The 23453-nt window shown below is 41.0% G+C and overlaps 1 protein-coding gene across 4 annotated transcripts in view; it reads right to left on the bottom strand.

Annotated features, from left to right (window-relative positions):
- XRCC4 (X-ray repair cross complementing 4) overlaps positions 1–23453 on the bottom strand; it is a 422379-nt gene that overhangs the window by 14614 nt on the left and 384312 nt on the right. Inside the window, exon 8 of one of the 4 annotated variants that reach the window (XM_077288635.1) lies at positions 17184–17402. The exons of the other annotated variants lie outside the window; for them this stretch is intronic. Coding sequence (XP_077144750.1) covers positions 17366–17402 — 37 coding nt within the window. The 3' untranslated portion in view covers positions 17184–17365. Of the gene's footprint in view, positions 1–17183; positions 17403–23453 lie in introns of those variants that run through there. 4 annotated transcript variants of the gene reach the window in all.

Below are 23453 nucleotides of genomic sequence, written 5' to 3'. Positions count from 1 at the left end.
TGGGCGCCCAGGTCTTTTTGCATTGATGAGTTCACCAGTGCTTTCTTTCTCAGGATGTACCAAACTGTAGATTTTGCCACTCCTAATATAGTAGCAATTTCTTGGATGGGTTTTTTCTGTTTTCGCAGCTTAAGGATGGCTTGTTTCCCCTGCATGGAGAGCTCCTTTGACCGCATGTTTACTTCACAGCAAAACCTTCCAAATGCAAGCACCACACCTCAAATCAACTCCAGGCCTTTTATCTGCTTAATTGAGAATGACATAACGAAGGGATTGCCCACACCTTTCCATGAAATAGCCTTGGAGTAAATTGTCCAATTACTTTTGGTCCCTTTAAAAACAAGGTGGCACAAGTTAAGGAGCTGAGACTCCTAAACTCTTCATCCAATTTTAATGTGGATACCCTCAAATGAAAGCTGAAAGTCTGAACGTCAACTGCATCTGAATTGTTTTGATTAAAATTCATTGTGGTAATGTCTATAACCAAAATTAGAAAAATGTTGTCTCTGTCCAAATATATATGGACCTAACTGGATATTAACAGCAGAGATCAGGGCAAGCTTCAGCTGCTGCTGTCGCAGGTAGATGCTGGCTGTGCAACATATCCGTACAAGCTCAGAACCTGAGCCTGCTCCAAACACTGCCACCATATGAGGAACTTTATGTTAATTAGTCGCAAAAAGGTGACAAAAGCTACAAAAATGGTGCATGAATGAGCACAAAACATCAGCTTTTATAAGAAGTAGCAAATTGTCTCTTCAGAGAGGAAAAGGACTAGAACTCTAGTGCCACCTATAGGAAGTAGAAATCCTAACAGTCAATGTCGACCCTTTAACGAGCCTTGTCACATGACTTAAGATAAGAGCCAAACCAGATCTCAATTTGCAGACATTGTGTTTCGGGGTACTGCCCCTCTTCAGTGCAAAGTGGAGATCTGGTTTGGCTGATTGAGAGGCGTCTGACCGGGATCCAAGAAGTATCGTTTCTCCTTGTGGAGAGTGACATGTTAAGCATGTCGAGGTGAGGAGACTTAAAGCCGCAATGCTCCTCTGGGAAATATGCAAATTGTCTCTTCAGAGAGGAAGAGGACTAGAACTCTAGAGCCACCTATTGGAAGTAGCAATCCTAACAGTCAGTGTCAACAAACCAGATCTCCACTTTGCACTGACGAGGGGCAGTACCCCAAAACACAGTGTCTGCAAATTGAGATCTGGTTTGGCTTTTATCCTAAGTCATGTGACAAGGCTCGTTAAAGGGTCAACATTGACTGTTAGGATTGCTACTTCCAATAGGTGGCACTAGAGTTCTAGTCCTCTTCCTCTCTGAAGAGACAATTTGCATATTTTCCAGAGGAGCATTGCGGCTTTAAGTCTCCTCACCTCGACATGCTTAAAGGGAACCTGTCACCCCCCAGGCGTTTGTAACTAAAAGAGCCACCTTGAGCAGCACTAATGCTGCATTCTGACAAGGTGGCTCTTTTAGTTCTTGGTGCTGTAACTGCAGAAATAATCGATTTTGCAATTTGTCCAAAATACCTTGAAATAGTCCTGGGGGCAGGTCTTTCCCCTCCTAATGCAGACGCAGTACGGCCATCACTCATGCCCTCTTGGCGCCACCTCCTCAGCGTTGTTTTCAACTGTCCTGGCGCCTGCGCTGTTATCTTATGCCTTGGGCATGCGCAGTCACCGCTGCCCATCTTCTGACATCATCTGATGTATTGCTGACTGCACCTGTGCAGCCTCGCTGCCCGAGATCCCGCCCTGCAGTGTCTTCTATTTCAAGGTATTTTGGACAAATTGCAAAATCGACTATTTCTGCAGTTACAGCACCAAGAACTAAAAGAGCCACCTTGTCAGAATGCAGCATTAGTGCTGCTCAAGGTGGCTCTTTTAGTTACAAATGCCTGGGGGGTAACAGGTTCCCTTTAACATGTCACTCTCCGCAAGGAGAAACTATAAGAAGTAGCAACATTTATTTCCTTAGGCTGTGGCTGGTATTGCAGCTAAGACACATGCAAATAAATGGAACTGAGCAGGAATATGAGACACATGTTAAGGAGAAATATGGCACTATATTTTAAAGAATCAAGCTTTTTTTTATTTTTATTTCTTTTTAATCTCCAACCACATCTTTAAGGATTATCTTTGCACTGTATGAATTCATATACAACTCTGTATTGTTCAGAGTTCCTGGGAACTCACATTCCTATTGTATAGATAACCAGATTCCTGCGGTGCTCACAAAGCATACATCTCCCCACACAAATCTGGGGAAGACATTAATTCGAGTGAAATGAATTTGGCACTTTTCTGCTTTCTGCTTACATTGAACCTGAAGCTGGAGAGTAAATTACAGTCCTTAAATAGGTGTTATCTTTAATTACAAGTCACCACCTGAAAAGGAATGAGCAGCACCAATACTGATGTCATGGCAATTATTATTTAGGAGAGTGGGCTCTAAATACAGATGTAGAGACAATAGCACCTCCAGGGTAAGAGAAGGAATTTATGCTCCGTAATTAACCACTTATCTATCTACATTGTTGTAAATGTCCTAATATATTCATTATCACTACTCTAAGACCATGTTCACATGGTCGGGATCTGCAGCATCAAATGTGCCAAGGATTTTCAGTTGAATCAGAGAACACAATTTCTACCTCTGATATTTTTCAAAAATTACGGTACTCAAAATGTTGAAAGTAATAAAAGCAGTACTATTCATCTTACCAATCCCCCACTGCTCCCCTGTAAATACTTCTGGTCTCCTAAGACTTAGACATTGGAAGTACAGAAAACATATTAATTTAAAATGTTAGCATCTTCATCTCAAGTATCTACTAAGTGTCATGGATAAGGATAAAGAACAGAAATAACAAAAGACTGACTGGCACATCCAAGAGAGTGTAAATAGGTGCATACCAGGAGGAGCTACCTCCATATACAATATACAAATATATTCATACACGTAGGGACCCATGAGTTTTTTGAGACCACCTTGACGTTGGTTAATGGGCAGATATCATTTGTCCAAATTTTGTGAAAAGCGTCTAATTTTTTTCATAGTATTCAAAAGCCATATTGCTATTCATATTTCATATATTTCACATTGACATGCTTTAGCACGATAGAATGCAACCTTTTTTTGTCTAAGGGTACAGAACAGATCAAGAGGACAAGACTGATCACATTGATACCAGACGTGATCCCTGATCTCAGCAGTGCCCAATAAAACCCAAGGAAACTAATAGGATGAAACGGTGACCTAAGAAAATAATATAATTTGTAAACTGTCTGTCATGGGTTTACTGCTAAAGAGAGTAGCCAGAAGACAGAAGACTGCAGCGTCTGCTTTATCATACTCCTGCACTGTTTAGAAGCACTTCATCTTCATATTAAATGGTGCAGGTTTCTTTTAGAAGTGCAGGGGTTAATCTGCTCAGCTGAGAGCTCCTGGAAGCATTCCTGTGTTAAGGCTCTTAGCTGTTCATTGTTAGCCAGTCCCATCTCGTATATGATGTGGGCCCTGGCAAGCACTCATTGCCAGAGTAGCTTTTGCTGCATGGTTGGAGGTTGTTGGTTGGTGATTGTTATTTGAGAAGGCATTTAGAGGATTGATCTGCGACATTTACTAGGCTTTGGGTGTGTGTTAATTTGCCCTTCTTCTCCTACATTAGCTTTACCTCATCCTTCAGTCCCCAATGCATTCCTCTGTTGTATGAGTATATTCGTATGATTGTTATTTTCAATGATCCCTGTTTGTTTTACCTCGTTAATCTGGTTGGTGTATTATGGTACACTACTATTCCCCTCTTCCCTTGGTGGGGGAATGGTATAGACGGAGGGCGGATTCTGGAGCTAGGGCAATGTATGTGGCCCCAGCGTCTTCACCATCAGAAGTAATCCAGCGAACAGGGCGAACTAGGGCGCCCCTAGCAATAGGGACAGGGAAGGAGCCTCAGGCCTTGGACACCCGCCAATGAAACCGTGACAGTGTCATCATGACCAATGATTTTTCTTGGAAGTCTCCTGGCAGGAATGTCTGGCTCTTCATTGGGAATACATTGGCAGCACGGTGGCTAAGTGTAATCACTGTTGATTTGCAGCACTGGGGTCTTGGGCTTGAATCCCCCCAAGACCAACATCTGGAAAGAGTTTGCATGTTTTTCCAGTGTTTGCATGGATTTCCACTGGGTTGTCTAGTTTCCTCTCATACTCCAAAGATATACTGATATGGAATTTATATTGTGAGCCCCAATGGGGACAGTGATGATAATGTCTGTGAAACGCAGCCGAATAAAACAGAACTGTATGAGCAAGCAAAATAAATAAATTATTGTGGAATTTCCAAATTATTCTTTAAACTATGAGCAGACTTGCACCTGACGGACACCCGGTTGTTAACTTTGACCACTTTTGCATGTGCTGGTTATCATTTACCTACAGCTTGTATCTGTGGTATGTATTATCTATACCAACAGTCACAGCTTGAGATGTCTTCATGTAAACTAACAATATGAATACTGAGAACGCAGTCACACATCTAGTTATATCTGAGCTGAGTCTACTTACTGAGGCTGCTTTGGCAGTGATTGTCACACCCAAGCAGCTCCCCTGCAAACATTATTACGTTCAACATGTACTACGTAAGCCTGCCAAAATACATGTACTCTGGATTATGTACTGTGGAGCTGTGACCCCTCCTGTTGTTGGAAACCTTTAATAATGCACTAAAAACATGTCTCGTAAAATAAACTAGAAAATATTGATAAATAAGACAAGAGGCGACAGAAAGGGTACAGCTAAAGGAGATGAAAAATAAATGGATCATGCAAAGAACACTGTAACACTGACATTATCGATGGTGGCTCTTGTGCTTTTACATTGTGCCAATGTCACAATCCTAATTTATAGATCATGTTTTAATAAATACGGTTTTGAGCCAAAACAGAATGCTAGAGTATTACCACTATGGGACATCACTAAAAGTCTCTGTATCCCAGAATCTCCCTAGACTGAAGATACTGTAAGTAAAAGTGGACTTTAAAGTACATGTCAGAAGATATATATGGTAACACTGGACTTCTACTGTAAATGGAGACTAAACTTCATAATTTGATATCCACTTGACATATAATACAATAAATTTGGACAGTATTCTTTGAAGATATGAACATACCATTGAAGAGCTAATTCAAGAGAGCTAAAAGTGTATTCTATCGTCAAGGAACTTCAAGTCCACAAATGTTGAGAACCAAATTGGAAGAGTCGTTTTGCTTCAATTGGAGCCCATAGAGTTCAGCCCTTTAATTAGGATGACTCTATCAACCAGAGAAGAGAAGGTCTAGATAGGGCAGTCTTTGCTCCGGCAGACTCAGGGTGGCCAAATGGTACACAGTTGTCTGCAGCCAGATCCATAGCAAGACGCCAAACTTTAAAGTAGATCCTAATGGGGATAGATAGTTCATGGAAGACACAATAATTAAAGGGTTTGTCATCTACTAAAATATTGATGTCATAGCTTTAGAATAAGCAATTAACTCATTCATGTCCGGAGGTATTTTCATTTTTGCGTTTTCATTTTTTGCTCCCCTTCTTCTCAGAGCAATAACTTTTTTATTTTTAGGTCAAAATGGCCAGGTGTGGGCTTGTTTTCTGCAGGACAGCATTAAACGACACCATTGGTTTTAACATATCATGTATTGGAAAATAGGAAAAAAATTCTAAGTGTGGTCACAGACGGGTGGGATTTTCGGCACGAGTTAAATGATGCTGTCAGAGATTGACAGTGGAATTTAACAGGTTAAAAGAAGTGGGTGAATCACGATTCTATCCATGACTGCTAGAGGCACATGTCAGCTGTTCAAAACAGCTGACATGTTCCGGAAAAGATGTGGGCTCAGCGCCAGAGCCCACAAAAAAGGGAGGAAGTCTGACGTGGGCGTATTATTACACCCAACGTCGGAAAGGGGTTAAGATCTGATTTTTGGGATTCAACACCCAGCATCCCAACCAATAAGCTGATACCCTTTCCAGCAGTGGTTGAATATAAACAATCAAATGAATAGGATCTTATCTGCTGTACCCGACAACAACAGCTAAACAGTATGATGGAGCTATCCAGTTTCATTCCAAAGCTGTTTACATCTGGACACTGCTGGTCAATGGAGGTGCCAAGCATTGGACCCCCACCAATATGATATTGATGACTTATCCAAAGGATAGCCCATCAATATCATAGCAGTGGCAAACCCCTCTAAAGCCAACCATAAATTAAAGTTTTTTTTCCACGACTTACAACTTTACAATAAGTTATCAGGATCAGATCAGAGGGGCTTTGATGCTTGGTACATAAAACCAAGTAATTGAATGGACTGCTGTGCACCGGTGAGCGCTGTCAGCTCTTTACTACTGACTCCGTTAATTATATGCATAGAGCTGGATTTCTTGGAGAGGGGCATAATTCAAACCTACGCAGACCTACAAGCATGTAACCAAGTGATACATCTGTAATAGATGTAAGGTATGCAATACATGACATTTGTAATAAGTCCTTCAAAAACCAAACACTAGATCTTAACCAGTTGATACATTTAATACCATGCCAGATTATTAAAAAAAAAGAGAAATTCCCAGTTTCTTTAGTTTCTAGACATGCATGCTATGAATTACATGTCACATTCACACAAACAGAAATATCTATATCATTAAAGCACAAAAATAAACCACTGTGCAAGCGCTCCATGGTCCTAAATAAAACTATTGTCCCGTTTCTGAGAACTGAAGTTAAAATAAGTCGCGTGGATTCAAAAGGTATGTGATCATGGACATATGTCAGAGGCCTAAATTGCATATGTGACTTTGACAAATGAGGCAGAAAGTATGAAATGTTTAGTCTCTGAGCCATTTTCTAGTGAAAAAAGGAATAAAGAGGAAAATAGTAGAGCTTAATGGAAATCGGCCAAAGTCTAGCAAGAGTGAGTGACATAATTTTCTCCTTAAACTCACTTTCTAGAACAGCATACGTAACAGTCGGTGGCCGCACCACCTGGAGGAAGGTGGTGCAGCATTGCAAGCATTCTTGTGTGATACTGGTATTCAGAGGTGACTGGTTTTATGTCTTTTTAAGACAACATTGATTGGTAAAAGCAACAGTTGATGCGGGTAAATTTTTGTAAGCAACAATGAATGGGAAGGATGTCTTGTCTCTCAATGCTCAGCCTGACACCGGGTTCAGAGGAAGCATATGTCTGTACAGGACCTGACCCTAGTTCTGGCCTGGGAGCTTTATAAGGTGAGTGCAGATGTCAATCACAACTCGGTAACTGCTGTACATGCGGAAACCAGATGCTGCTAATGTAACGTAACCCAGGGTGGTATACAGATAAAGCACACTATTAGAAAACAGGACAGTGTTCTGAAGAACGGGACTCATCATCTAACGGCCTCCTGCTTTTCTTTTTTTCTCTAACAGAATGAATGGAGCATTTGTGCTCCATGTCATGTAAAATGGGTGTGATAATCAATATAAAAATATACCATTTGTAATATGACCTATGGTGCAACACATCGATGAATCATCAAGAGTCACAAAGCCTGAGCCTGTATCATCTCATGTGACACAAGATCCCGATGAATGAATATTCCCCATAGCAGTGTTTGATGTCAGCTCATAGGTATATACACAGGACGTGTATAGTCTACAATGCAGCGGAAATACAGATCAATGTTAAATGCTTAAAGGGACTCTGTCACCTGAATTTGGAGGGAACAATTTTCAGCCATAGGGGCGGGGTTTTTGGGTGTTTGATTCACCCTTTCCTTACCCGCTGGCTGCAATATTGGATTGAAGTTCATTCTCTGTCCTCCATAGTACACGCCTGCGTAAGGCAAGATTGCCTTGTGCAGGCGTGTACTACGGAGGACAGAGAATGAACTTCAATCCAATATTGCAGCCAGCATGCAGCCAGCGGGTAAGGAAAGGGTGAATCAAACACCCAAAAACCCCGCCCCTATGGCTGAAAATTGTTCCCTCCAAATTCAGGTGACAGAGTCCCTTTAACATGTAAATGCACTGCCAAAACCGCTTGACATGTCGTAGAGACAGAAGTTTTGAGTGGTGAGGGTCAGAAGTAGGGCTCAGATGAGCGCTTCTCCCCCTTCATTATAGAGACCGTGGGATTGTCTTAGCAAATAATTAAAACATCGGACATGTCTTTATGACATGTCAAAAGTTTCTTGAAAGGGCAGTCATGCTTTAATGCATTTATTTTCGAGTAATAACACATACTGAGAAGGACTGAATTTATTTAAAGGGAACCTGTCACCAGTTTTGTTATATATGAACCCAAACTATCACCTTATTAAGCGCCTGTGCTGCATTCCACGATGCTTGTATAACTCCCTGACTCCCCCTGCATACCGCCCAAAAACCTTTTTAAAGTTCTCTCTCGCTGTATGGTAATCCGGTCTGATGGGCGTGGGTTTACGTCTCTCCATCCCTCTCCCCCCGCTGCTGCTCGCTGTCCTTCTTCTCTATGTGATGTGGATGACACATCGTATCATCCACACTGCTGGGCGAAATCTCAAGCCTGCGCACAGAGGTCACGGCTCACGCCTGCACTGTATGCTTTGATTTCTGTGAGCAGGCGCAAGATTTCGCTCGGCCATGTGGATGACACAAGGGGTCACCAACATCGATTAAAGCAGGAGGAGAGCAGGCAGCAGCAGGGAGGGAGGGGTGGAGATGTGCGAATCCAGACCCACCAGACCGACCAAATTATCAGACAGCGCAGAAGAACTTAAAAATGTTTTTGGGGTGTATACAGGGGGAGTCAGGGAGTTATTTAAGCATTTATGGAATGGAGCACAGGTGCTGAATAAGGATAGTTTTAGTTCATATATGACAAAACTGGTGATATGTTCCCTTAAAGCACCACTTGCTCTATTTCACCTGCAAAGTGGCATCACTAATGAGTGTTCCCTGTCTGAAGTAAAATACTTACCAATCACCGTCTTCTGCTCTCCTCACCACTTCAGTTGTCTTCTGCTAGTTGTGACCTGCCAGATTGCTCCACTGTTTACTGGGTGGGCCGGAAGTCACTTCTTAACGTAACTCTATGTCTGCCAGGACAAGACTCTCATACACTTACATTGGGAACTAGTGGCTGTTGCCCGTGACTTCCATTTAGGAGATGTGGTCACAAGTTGGTGGAAAGGAACTGGAGTAGCACTGGGAAAAACAGAAGACCGTGGCTGGCAAGTATGTTACTAGGGAACAGATATGAGTAACACCATTCTGGGGGTGAAGTAAAAAAAAATCATTGGAATGGTGCTTTAACAACACTAAATCACAATAATAGCTTTCTCATTAGGTTGGTCCTGAAAATGAAGAATAACTAAACTTTTACTCGTTTTAGCTATTTTGGTGAAGTTGGCCAGGACTGGCGTGAAAACGCCAAAAGGCGAATTTTTTTTTTACTTTTCAGTGTTTTACATGAGAAACCGGGTATAAACACTTTGATATATCGGCTCTGTAGTCAATAAATACAAATCGGTTTCCAGCACGGTCTTGTTGAATATAGATTAGTGTCATCCTCACAATCGCCCAGTTGTTGAGCAACACAACATATCTATGAACATCTGTGTTAATGTGAGAGAACAGCAAAGCCAAATAATTAAAATTGATTTTTTAATGTTCAGGTGGAGCAGAAGTTTCACTTCATCTGGGCTTCCCTTGACCACACCTCTTGCTTGGCTAACCTAAATATATTCTGACATAATGTAGTGTTCTGTTTTATCTCTTAGCCGGGAAAATTCAACCACAATTCATTCTGTAATTGATTCGTTAACATGCAGCGTGCATTCTGTGAGCCTGAATAAAAGAATCGCTAATACAATCAGATGTACTTTTCCTGCAAGACAAATACATGTAGTAGTATGGGAAATTAACAGGATAAAATTCAATCATGAGATTCAAAGACACATCCGTGGAGTAATCTTGTACTGTGCTTATCTAACAAACTCCGGACAGTAAATTATTTAGTGATCTCCAAGGATCTAGTCACAGGACACCACTTTTACATATATAAAAAAACTAACAAACGGAGAAAAAAAAATGAATACTGAGCTGAACCTGTCCATTTCTAACATACAAATGCTTTTTCTTCAGTACACATCAGTGAACAGATGGATCCGAAGGTATAATATCCATGTAAATCTATGTGAACATTAGTCTTCTGCCTCCAGCTTAGAGAGAAACAAAAACGTCAAATCCATATGGGTTACAATTAACCATATGGTCTTATAAGGAAACATATAATGGAACTGTACTGTACTTGACATTGACCACAATCATCAACTTTAGGAAACAGAATGCCGCTGAGTCTTTTTCTTTCCTGACCTTCTTCATATGCAAAACAGGTCTGTATTCTTTGAAACTCCTTTAACATATAGAGGTTCCCTTCATCTATGGCAGACCTGGGCAGACTGTGGCCACATCCGACCCTCTGGCGTTTTAACATGCACTTCCGGAAAGCGCACCATAAATACCGCCCATTGGCGCCCGTGTCACATGACTGCGGGCCGCCAATGGGTTGACATGACAACCAGAGGTCTCCAGCAGACTTCTATGGTTGTCACTTCCAGATTGCTATGAGTGCCGCCTGGTGGTCAGCAAGTCAGCAATTATGCTACACGCAGGCAATCTGATCATCGCCTGTATGTAGCAGAGGCGATCGGGTTATGGCAGCTTCTAGTCTCCCATGGAGATTATTGAAGCATGCCAAAAGTATAAAAAAAAATGTTTTTAAAAATATAAAAAATATATAAGTTCAAATTACCCCCCTTTCTCCCCATTCAAAATAAAACAATAACAAAAAAAATCAAACATACAAATATTTGGTATTGCAGCATTCAGAAATTCAGAATTACCTGATCATTTTTTTTTTTTTTAAATTAACTTGATTGCTAAATGGCATAACGCGAAAAAAAGTAAAAACTCAAGAATTACATATTATTGGTTGCCGCAACATTGCATTAAAATGCAATAACGGGCGATCAAAAGATCATATCTGTACCAAAATGGTAATTTTAAAAACATCACCTTGGCGCACAAGAAATAATCGCTCACCCAACCCGAGATCACGAAAAATGGAGACGCTATGGGTATCGGAAAATGGCACTTTTTTTTTTTTTTTTTTTTTTAAACAAACTTGGGAATTTTTTCTCCACTTAAATAAAAAACAACCTAGACATGTTTGGTGTCTATGAACTCATAATGACCTGGAGAATCATATTGGTAGGTCAGTTTTAGCATTTAATGAACCTAGTAAAAAAGCAAAACAAAAAACAATTGTGGAATTGCACTATTTTTGCTTTTTCACGGCACTTGACATTTTGTTCCAGTTTTCCAGTGCACAATATGGTAAAACGAATGGGGTCTTTCAAAACTACAACTCGTCCTGCAAAAAACAAGCCCTCACATGGCTATTTGGATCAAAAAATAAAAAAAGTTATGGCTCTGGAACGAAGGGGAGCAAAAAATGAAAATGCAAAACCAAAAATACATCTGGTCGTTAAGGGGTTTATTAGCCTGTTAGGGTTATGGCTTATTCACTGTCATTGTTAGGAAAGGCAAAGTGATGCAAATTTCCCAGCTTTCTAAAAACCCAGTCTCCTCTAAACTTGTGCCAAAAAACAGCAGCCATGGGTACTTCTAAGCAGCTGCCTAGTACTCTAAAATTGAAAATGGTACAGGCCCACAAAGCAGGACATGGCTATAAGGCCATGTTCACACTTTGCGGTTTTTACCGCGGATCCGCGGCGATTTTGATGCTGCGGGTCCGCAGCAGTTTCCATAGCGTTTACATTAACATGTAAACCCTATGGAAACCGCAAACCGCTGTGCACATGCTGTGGGAAAAACCGCGCAGAAACGCAGCGGTTTAAAACCCGCAGCATGTCACTTCTTTGTGCAGAATCGCAGCGATTCTGCACCCATAGAAATGCATTGAACCGCTTACTTCCCGCATGGGGCTGTGCCCACGTTGCGGGAAGTAAGCGGATAATGTGCGGGTGGTACCCGGGGTGGAGGAGAGGAGACTCTCCTCCAGGCCCTGGGAAGCATAAATAGTGTAAAAAAAAAGGAATTAAAATAAAAAATGATGTTATACTCACCTGTCAGCGCTGCCCGCGGCCGTCCGGTCTTCGGTTTGCTGTGCGAGCAGGACCTGTGGTGACGTCGCGGTCACATGACCGTGATGACGCCTCGGTCACATGACCATGACGTCACGAAGGTCCTTCTCGGCACAGCATCTTTGGAACCGGACCGCCGGGTGCAGCGCCGAGGAGATCCGGACATCGGAGGGTGAGTATAACCAATTTTTATTATTTTTATCATTACTATTGATGCTGCATATTGCTGCATATGCAGCATCAATAGTACAGGAGTAATCCCGCAGCGGAAACCGCGGAACAAACCGCGATAAATCTGCAGGGATAACCGCAGCGGTTTTGACCTGCAGATTTATCAATTCCGCTGCGGGATAAACCTGCAGAGCACGCCGCAGAGTGTGAACATGGCCTAAGAAGAAAGCAAAGTCTTTTCAAGTTTTCCTTTCCTCAGTTTAACATGTAATTAAGAAATTGCAGTTAACAGGAAAAGTGGAGGTCAAGATAAGCTCTGGAAGACCAAGCAAAATTTCAGTGAAAGTTGCTTGTAGATTTGCTAGGGAGACAAATCGGAACCCCAGCTTGACTGCAGAAAACCTTCAGAAAGATTTAGCAAACGCTGGAGTTGTGGAACATTATTCCGCAGTTCAGAGACACCTGCACAAATATGGCCTTCATGAAAAAGCCCTCAGAAGAAAACCTCTTCTGCACCCTCACCATAAAATTCAGCATCAGAAGTGTGCAATAGAACATCTAAACAAGCTTGATGTATTTTGGAAACAAGTCCTGTGGACCAATGAAGTTACAATAGAACACAATGATCAAAGGTATGTGTGGAGAAAAAAGGGCACAGAATTTCAGGAAAAGAACTTCTCAATCATTAAGCACGGGAAAGGATCAATCATGCTTTTGTGTTGTGATGCAGTCAATGGCAAGGCAAATATTTTAAGGGTAGAGGGAAGAATGAATTTAATGAAATTTCAATGTGCAAATTGTCTTTTCAGAGAGGAAGAGGACTTGAACCTCTAGTGCCACCTATTGGAAGTAGAAATACTACAAGTCATTATCGACCCTTTAACAAGCCTTACAATATGACTTAAGATAAAAGCCAAATCACTGCAGTAACAAAAAATGGACAAACCGTTTAATTCTGCTCAATATTAAGAGATACAATCTATATATATATAATTGTCTAAGAGGCACTTCTGTCTGTTTGTCTGTCTGTCTGTCACGGAAATCCCGCGTCGCTGATTGGTCGTGGCCGCTAGGCCGCGATCAATCAGTGACGGGCACAGCCCGGCCAAGAATTAGTCTCTCTACTTCCGTCCAGTCACTGCCCGGCGCCCGCTCCATACTCCCCTCTAGTCAGCGCTCAAACAGGGTTAATGGCAGCGTTAACGGACCGCGTTATGCCGCGGTGTAACGCACTCCGTTAACGCTGCTATTAACCCTGTGTGACCAACTTTTTACTATTGATGCTGCCTATGCAGCATTTTAATTATTCTTTTTAACAGGGATATGGTGCCCACACTGCTATATACTATGTGGGCTGTGTTATATACTGCGTGGGCTGTGTTATATACTGCATGGGCTGTGCTATATATTACGTGGGCTGTGTTATATACTGCGCGGCTTGTGTTGTATACTGTGTGGCCTGTGTTATATACTGCGTGGCTATACATTACGTGGTCTGTGTTATATACTACGTGGCTGTGTTATATACTACGTGGCTGTGTTATATACTGCATGGTTGCTATATACGTGGCTCCTATATACTACGTGGCCTGTGCTATATACTATGTGGCTGCTATATACATACATACATATTCTAGAATACCCGATGCGTTAGAATCAGGCCACCATCTAGTTAATATATATAATAATATATTGATATTGTGAAGAAACAATTTAAGCCTATTGGTTCGGCCATCCACAACAGTCACAGTCTCTCATGTGGACCCTCGGATTTTGATACCTAGGACAAGATTTATCTTTGCCAACAATGCGGTTCCACAGGAGAGTTGAGTCCTTACACCAAATAATAGCAGCAAGGATGTGACCATTTCTTCCCTCTCAAAGAACAGGAAATAGCCACTTGGTCAGCCTCTAACGTATGTCATCTGCTAGTTATGCTTTCTTGTGTTAGAAAAGGTAACTGATGATGCATTGAATTATAAAGCTTGTATGAGTCAGTGAGTGGACTCATGTACGGGAGTCGTTATGTGTCCCCTAGAATGCGCATAGAAGCATACTAAACCTGCAGAAGTGCATTGTAATAACAGTCATATCTGTGGTTACACTGCAAAATAAAAGAGAGTGTGGACTTTGTTAAGCTATTTGACCAAGTCACATTTACGAAATCCTGACATGGGCTTTTATTTTTGGAGAGATCTGCAGGATGGTAGTGGGGTAGATGTCCATGATTCACATTTAAACTTTCAATTAAGGTTTGGGTGCATCAATTTTGATTTGCAAGCATGAGAGCAGGGGGCTCTATAAAAGTCAGATCTGTGTGAGACTGAACACAGGCCAGAGGAATCAAAGCCACTGAAGCACCCATGAGTGATACGGTGGTGCAGTTGTCCAGGGCATCGGTTTCGATATGGACTGTTCTGGACGATCCTGCTGCGAAATGGAGGATAAAGTTTGAGTTATTTTTGTAAGTTGCCAAAATAAAGACTTCTAAGTTGGACTAACCTGGGTTACTGCATCTTTTCTGCACTGTTGTTAAAGCCGCTGCATTAGGCCTCTTTCACACTTCCGTCTTTCAGCTCCCGTCGAAATACGTCGATTTTTGAAAATGCAGGATCCTGTAAAAAAATTAGCAGGATCCTGCATTTTCCCATAGACTTGTATTAGCGACGTATCACGACGGATGGACACACGTTTCGTTTGTCGTGCACTGGATCCTGTGGAATTTGACGGCCCGTCTTTTCCAAAAAACGTTCCATGAAACGTTTTTTGTCTGCAGTGGAAAAACGTCCCCCGACGCCTCCTGCTGCATACGTCGTCACACAGAATGGGAGCCTATGGACACTGGATCCTGCGCACAACTGTGAAACGCAGGAATCCAGTGACGGATGCAGTTTTTACTTCTGAGCATGCCTGGAAGCATATTCCAACCCGAGGAAAAGTCTCTCTCTCTTCCCCGGACATTTCTACCTGAAAATTCAGCCCGGGATTCATGCAACGCATCCGTCATAACAATGGATGTGTTGCACACATTTTCAACTATTTTTGCAACATCCGTCGATACGTCGGTTCACTGCACTCTGACGCAGGACGACCGACGGAAGTGTGAAAGAAGACTTACACTTGCTAAAGTGCTGATGAATGCCGTTAGAAAAATTTGTTATGCTAATCTTCCCTAAAAGAGTGGCTTAGTGGATCCATCACTAATTTTTTTGACTTTCAATCAATTTCGCATACATTGGATGCCAAATTGAATGTCCATTTATATTAACTCGGATGACCAATCTAGGTTTTTCTGGAAAAATTATGTTTCCCAGTGCACCTTCATGAGCAGAACTATGGTAAAGTTCACATCCTTTACAAACGCTAATGTACCAGAAGGCTTCAATTCTACAAATAACAGATCAGCAAACCGATTTCCAGGACCTTGGTCCAGAGGTAACATAATTGATCCATGGCCACAGAACTGAAGCCCTATGAAATGCATGTTCTACCTGCCAGAATCACTGATGATTATTTTGACTAGTAGGCTTGGCACAATGTTATAAATGCGTCATGCCAAAATGACAACGTTCTGAGCCTACAAATCGGAAGAGGTCCTGATTAAAAGCAAGTAAGAGGCAGTTCACAGAGCTCTTGCCTGGCGGCTCCTGACATGGTCTCTACTAGACCAGAGTCCTGCAAATCCATTCTTTCATCTCTACAAAAAAACATTTTTTAACATAACGTTTTTGTATTCTAGAAAAGCTTCTATGCTTTTCTGAACCACCCAAAATACCCCAAAGAAACCAGACAAATGGAACTGTAATTGCATACACTTGAATGTTTTGATATTACACCTCTTCTGTATTCTGTAAAGACCCCAATAGTCACCATGTAATTATCCCTTTTTAGCTTACTGATGCTTTACCTGGCATATGCATGTAGAAAAGCCGCGGAGACACCATCACGTGTTTCTCAACGCAAGCAATGAATAGCCAGGTCTTTCACCGGGAAGGAACAACCACGGGAAGGGCAGCATCCAATAAAGGAAAACCACCTATGCCAAAACATGGTATCCATCCACAGACAGCTGTTTCGGGGTATTTGCCCCTCATCAGTGTGGAGTAGGAAACTGGCTATTAGGAGCAGTGCCTAGTGAAAAGTCTATAAACATAAGGGTGAATGACCTCGGGGAGATCAAAACATCCAAGACCGCGGAGACACCATCAGGTGGCAGTGGGGGAAGTGTTCTAGATCACTGCGTTGAGAAACACGTGATGGTGTCTCCGCGGTGTTGGATGTTTTGATCTCCCCGAGGTCATTCACCCTTATGTTTATAGCTTTACCTAGCATAATCAGCCACTTTCTGGGGAGGTGTGCCTGCAGCAGGACCAAGGGGAGTGCGATACAGTAACTGATCTGGAGGCCCAAGTCTAAATGACATTTTCTTTGATGAGACACCACATTTTTGACATACAGTACAACTCTTACAAACCTGCTTGAATAATGTGGAAACATCTGATAGAAGTCAGGAAATAAATGATTGTATTTAATGCATAATATGCAAAATGAAAAATTTTAGGCTTGTGAATTTATTGCTGCTGTCACTTTATAATAAAAATGATTTCTTGTCTACAGAGCAGAACAAATACAGTACATGTGAATTAGTAAGCCTATACAATTGTGCCCAGCCAGCTGTTAATACTTTCCTCTCTTTTGCAACCCTGCTTCATGTCTGACTTTTAGAACGGAACATTAAAGGATATTGCCACATTTTATGGTAATCCCGCAGGAACATCCCCATAAATATGTAGGACAGTAAATAGGAAGCACATGATTCAGAATCAATCTATTTATTACCTTATGCTTCATAGTTTTACTTTACTACAATGTGTCTGTAATTTGTTTTATTGAACTTTATACTGTGTCTGTATTTCTCCATATGTTACATGTTGACTAATTAAGCGGTCTTTGACAATTGAGTCCAGTTGTCACAGCGAGGTTCTGTTCACATCTTGTATTCAACATATAAATGGTAAATCTTCACCTCTCGTGAATCTTGATACATAAGGAAAAAAATGACACAAAATGAAAAAATATTCAGTATACCTTGCCGTATAGGATTAATTGCCAGACCCTTTATAAAAACCATAGTTAACGCAAGCCAACTATTCGAGTGCCAAAAAGTACTCTTCAGCTTATATGCAGTTCATGAAATACTAGAGATTCATTTGTTGGGAGTTCAACCCAGACTATACACTGAAAATACACTCCAAAGCACTGAGAGTTGTCATATCTAATAATCTAGTAAACCCACCAGTTTAAAACTAGACTTGTCATGTGGTTGCCACAAAGAATTCAAGGTGAGTAAAATATATTGAAGAAGTATTCCGTTATTTTTTTGTTGAATTCCTCCCTACACTCCCCCCCCCCAAAAAAAAAAAGTTTATTGACTTTTGAAAGACAAAATTAGGTTTTTTTTTCAAATATTTTGAAGTCCACCTAAAATCCACATGAAATACTCTATAAAAATGCTTTCTATTGCTGTAAATGGGAAATCCACATTGCTGTTCATCGGGCTAGTTTGTTTCCTATGAGGTTTTGAAAACCTCGCCTCAGACAAGAAGAAACATGTCAATTCTTAGATGCGGATTCCTTGTGAAATCCACTAAAACACTGCATGAAAAAAAGCTTACAAACCACATCAAATTGGAAAACCTCATACAAAAATGCATGGATCTCAAGATATCTCTTGAAAATCACAAAGGATTTTTTCACCTCAAAAAAATTCTGTTTGCACATATCCTCAGTGTAAACGGAACCTGCTTCAGGAGAAAGCCTACATTTTTTCAAGCATTTTTAAAACCTTATAAAAGACACTAGGAGTCTTACATCTGTCTTTATAGGCTTCCCATAGACTCCTTTAGTTAGTTTGTGGTGTCCTCCAAGCGGACGATGCCAGAAGAATAGTCAGGTCACCTTTTTTAACTGTTTTCTAACCTGAGGTGTTTAAAAGATGATAAAAAAGTGAGCATATCAACTGCAAGTGATTTTGACACAAAAATGCATATGTTCAATCTCAGTGTTTTTAAGCGGGTTTCAGAGCAGACCAGCCAAAAAAAAGATGTATGCAGAAACCCTTAGGCTTCACACATAAGAAGCAAATCATTAAATCACTTTGCCAGTTTTCACTGAATGGAGTCGCATCTCTAGAACAGTGCGCGGAGGTGCACATCTCTTAGCAGAGGCGCTAAACTCATGGCATGAGCCTCTTAATGAATTTGGCGCCCTGTACTCTGGCAAGCCTGGGGTAGTGTAAGCTTGTACTATGCAAGTCTTGATGAAGTGTCACCAATTAATTTCAAGCCTTTTTTAAATGTGTCTTTGGATGACATTTCAAACCCTAGAGACCTATGGGTACGGCCATGACAAAAGCCAAATTCAGAGCATACATACAAACAGAAAAGCACCATTTGTCATATCTTTTATATTTCATTATTGGTTTTCAGCCTTATGTTTTGGCTCTGCCCGTAGCAGGGAGCAAAGTGAGCAGACGCGAGATGTCGATGTCTCTGCACAAGTGTGAGGTTTTGGGAGGTATACAGGGGAAGTCAGAGGGTTATATATTCCCCTTTATGGAATGCAGCACAGGTGCTGATTAAGGTGTTAGTCTTAGTTCAGACATGAAAAAACTGGTGACAGGCTCCCTTTAAATCCATGCATGGAAGGAAAAAAAACATTTTTCTAATTTGGTTTCATGAATTTTGCATCATTTTGCTTTTACAGGCTCTTCCTTTCCTGCATATTTACAGTAACTGTATTGTTGCCTGTGGCCATAAATCAGCTAAGAAGAGCTCAGAAAAAAAGACAAAAAAGAGTTACATCATTGGCTTTGTGCCTGTGTTCTTGACTAGTTATGTTTTGCACCTGTTTTTGTTTGCACTTAATTCATTATTCTATTTGTCTCTTTTTTAAGCCTACTTTTTATTAACTCAGCTGTTTGTTTTTTTGGTTGTCTAGCAATTCTAGATTGTTTTATTAACTGCGACTTTTAAAAAAGTAGAAACATTTGGTGCAACTTTACTTCAGTTTCCCCCTTGTGTATTTTTGAGTACACCAATATTTTGGAGCACTTTTTTTAAACTTTTGACTCCAAGGTACAATTATTTTGTGTCAAAATTGAAAAAAAAACAGTTGAAGACAAGAAGAGATCCCATTTTTGGCATAGCATCAAAGTCATGAATCATGTGTGCCAACGCCAACTAATACCACAAGACAGAAAAGGAAAATTACTTAACCCCGTGTGACAAAGTCACTGGTAAGGTTCTGGAGGAGAGATATGTTTCACTACGCCTAATGAGTTTTCCTCCAGCACATTAAGTGTTGTGACGGTTAAGCTAAGTTGCATAATGGGCTGGCTTTTATGTGGACAACCATAGAGTGGGTGGGAGGATGTCCACATTATTTCCACTGCAGAGCTGGCACTGACTTGTGCTGACAGGACCTGTGTGGTGTCACAGTCACATGGGGAGAGGGGTCACATTGTCTGGCCTCCAAAGGCAGCAGAGTTCAGTGTCAGGAGAGGAAGCACTCCAGGAAAGTGTTTGTGCCCGTGTTAAAGGACCTGAACCAGGGACATTTCAAACCTTGAGCGGGCTGATCCCCGCTAGGAGAAGGACTGTGCTTTGTTTTGTTTTGCCCAGAGGGCCGTGTTTATTTCTCCCAGCTGGGTTTATGTTGTCTTTAATAAACCAAGCATGTTCTTATAGAGACAGTATTTAGTTTCTAACTCTGTGTACAGCCGAGTGAGCAGCTCTACCACACACCCCAAAAGATGAATTGATGCCACAAAATGTCCTGATAGACTGTCAGCACAAGCTCAATGACCAAGTCTCAGGTGAAGAAGTCAGCCAATTTCTCTTGTTAGTGCAGCTTTCCTCACACACTGACCAGATCTTCTGTCCATACAATGGAGGCTGGTGAAGGAGCATGTGACCATACCTGCAAATCAGTCTCCTCTGATTAAAAAAAAACAGCATTTGCATGTGTGGTATTTTACAATTGGAGGAGGCTGATGAACCGGTCTGGATGAGAAATGGTAGAAGTATTTGGTATCAGACATGGCAATGTTTCAATAGCTAGGTGACATATTGCATTGTGTGTCAGTATAATATGTAACTCTTATAGCAATCACCTTGCTCCACATCCCTAAGCTGGAGTATTATTATATTTCCCAAGTTCTGCTCTCACACTCAACTCCTTCACATGGAAACGTGGGCTTATGGACCTGAACATGAAAAGCACATAATTTATATAAAACTAAGAGTCGGCTTAGTTCTGTCATGGGTGCATTACTACTGTGCATTTCTACAGATGGAGTATAATGAAAACGGCAACCAAGATGTACGACGGCGTTAGGTGACAACACAGAAAATTCTCATGGAAGCCTAGATATTTATGTGGGTCTGCTGATTCTAGATTTGCCATAAGATGTGACATTCGGACGGCTTTTGTTGCCTTTGATATTGCTCAGTTATATGTTTGGACGTCCCTTGGCATTTGGTGGGAGCCGTACTACAACAGTGTCACATAATGTGAAGCTGACTTGGTTTGGCCAGAGAAATTAAAAGGGCACCGTGAGACGATGATGCTTTTGCTATAGTGATACACTCTTGGTCACTGGATTTTAAGGAAAAATGAAAAAAAAAACCAAGACATCAGCACTTAGGCTGTGTGCACACGATGAGTTTTTGATGCTACGTATTTTCGCAATGTCAAAAACATTATAGTTCCAGCAAAGAGGATGGGATTTACAGAAATCTCCTGCCCACTGTGCTTTTTTTGTAGTCAGAAAGAACAACACAAGCACCGAAAAGTATGAATAATGGATAATAATAAATAAGATAACCTCCACTACTATACATATATGTATATACATGCAAATATGTATATCTCTCATATATACATCTACAATAATATATGGGCCAATATGGTGCTCAGTGAGAAAAGAAGTGGAAACCACTTAATAAATGAGTATACCAACCAATCCAGAACCATTGGATAAGCAGAGAAACCCAGACAGGAAGATACAGTTAGGTCCATATATATTTGGACAGAGACAACATTTTTCTAATTTTGGTTATAGACATTACCACAATGAATTTTAAACAAAACAATTCAGATGCAGTAGAAGATCAGACTTTCTGCTTTCATTTGAGGGTATCCACATTAAAATCGGATGAAGGGTTTAAGAGTTTCAGCTCCTTAACATGTGCCACCCTGTTTTTAAAAGGACCAAAAGTAATTGGACAGATTCAATAATTTTAAATAAAATGTTCATTTTTAGTACTTGGTTGAAAACCCTTGGCTGGCAATGACTGCCTGAAGTCTTGAACTCATGGACATCACCAGACACTGTGTTTCCTCCTTTTTGATGCTCTGCCAGGCCTTCACTGCGGTGGTTTTCAGTTGCTGTTTGTTTGTGGCCTTTCTATCTGAAGTTTAGTCTTTAACAAGTGAAATGCATGCTCAATTTGGTTGAGATCAGGTGACTGACTTGGCCATTCAAGAATATTCCACTTCTTTGATTTAATTAACTCCTGGGTTGCTTTGGCTTTATGTTTTGGGTCATTGTCCATCTGTAGTATGAAACGACGACCAATCAGTTTGGCTGCATTTGGCTGGATCTGAGCACACAGTATGGCTCTGAATACCTTAGAATTCATTCGGCTGCTTCTGTCCTGTGTCACATCATCAATAAACACTAGTGACCCAGTGCCACTGGCAGCCATGCATGCCCAAGCCATCACACTGCCTCCGCCGTGTTTTACAGATGATGTGGTATGCTTTGGATCATGAGCTGTACCAAGCCTTCGCCATACATTTCTCTTTCCATCATTCTGGTAGAGGTTGATCATGGTTTCATCTGTCCAAAGAATGTTCTTCCAGAACTGTGCTGCCTTTTTTAGATGTTTTATAGCAAAGTCCAGTCAAGCCTTTTTATTCTTGATGCTTATGAGTGGCTTGCACCGTGCAGTGAACCCTCTGTATTTACTTTCATGCAGTCTTCTCTTTATGGTAGATTTGGATATTGATACGCCGACCTCCTGGAGAGTGTTGTTCACTTGGTTGGCTGTTGTGAAGGGGTTTCTCTTCACCATGGAGATTATTCTTCTATCCTCCACTACTGTTGTCTTCCGTGGACGCCCAGGTCTTTTTGCATTGATGAGATCACCAGTGCTTTCTTTCTTTCTCAGGATGTACCAAACTGTAGATTTTGCCACTCCTAATATTGTAGCAATTTCTCGGCTTGTTTTTTTCTGTTTTCGCAGCTTAAGGATGGCTTGTTTCACTTGCATGGAGAGCTCCTTTGACCGCATGTTTTGCTTCACAGCAAAACCTTCCAAATGCAAGCACCACACCTCAAATCAGCTCCAGGCCTTTTATCTGCTTAATTGAGAATGACATAACGAAGGGATTGCCCACACCTGTTCATGAAATAGCCTTGGAGTCAATTGTCCAATTACTTTTGGTCCCTTTAAAAACAGGGTCGCACATGTTAAGGAGCTGAAACTCCTAAACCCTTCATCCAATTTTATTGTGGATACCCTCAAATGAAAGCTGAAAGTCTGAACTTCAACTGCATCTGAATTGTTTTGTTTAAAATTCATTGTGGTAATGTCTATAACCAAAATTAGAAAAATGTTGTCTCTGTCCAAATATATATGGACCTAACTGTAGGTGAAAAAATATCTTTTTACTAATTAATAGGTGACAAGCAAAAATTACATGAAAAATACATAAAATATAAAATTGATGGGCACGTATACAGGATCGAAATGAGTTAGTAACCCCTAAATTGTAAAAGTACATAAAATAGCCCAAGTACTAAAAACATAAAGAAGTGTAAGCGGCTATATGGAGTGCAATATACAAAACATTAAAAATACAAAATATTAAAAAGACCTCACAAAGTGCATAATGAATCCATGATTGGAAAACATGTGCAAATAAGTAAAACCATGGAACATGGAGAGCAAGATACAAAAAAGGTTCAGCTCCCAAGGTGCATAAAGTAAATGAAAAAATGTGATTGAAAAGTACAAAGGG

Source organism: Ranitomeya variabilis, chromosome 1 (genome assembly GCF_051348905.1).
Source record: "Ranitomeya variabilis isolate aRanVar5 chromosome 1, aRanVar5.hap1, whole genome shotgun sequence".
Classification (NCBI taxonomy): domain Eukaryota; kingdom Metazoa; phylum Chordata; class Amphibia; order Anura; family Dendrobatidae; genus Ranitomeya; species Ranitomeya variabilis.
Note: the sequence above shows the minus strand (reverse complement) of the source record. Positions and strands in the feature narration are given on the sequence as shown.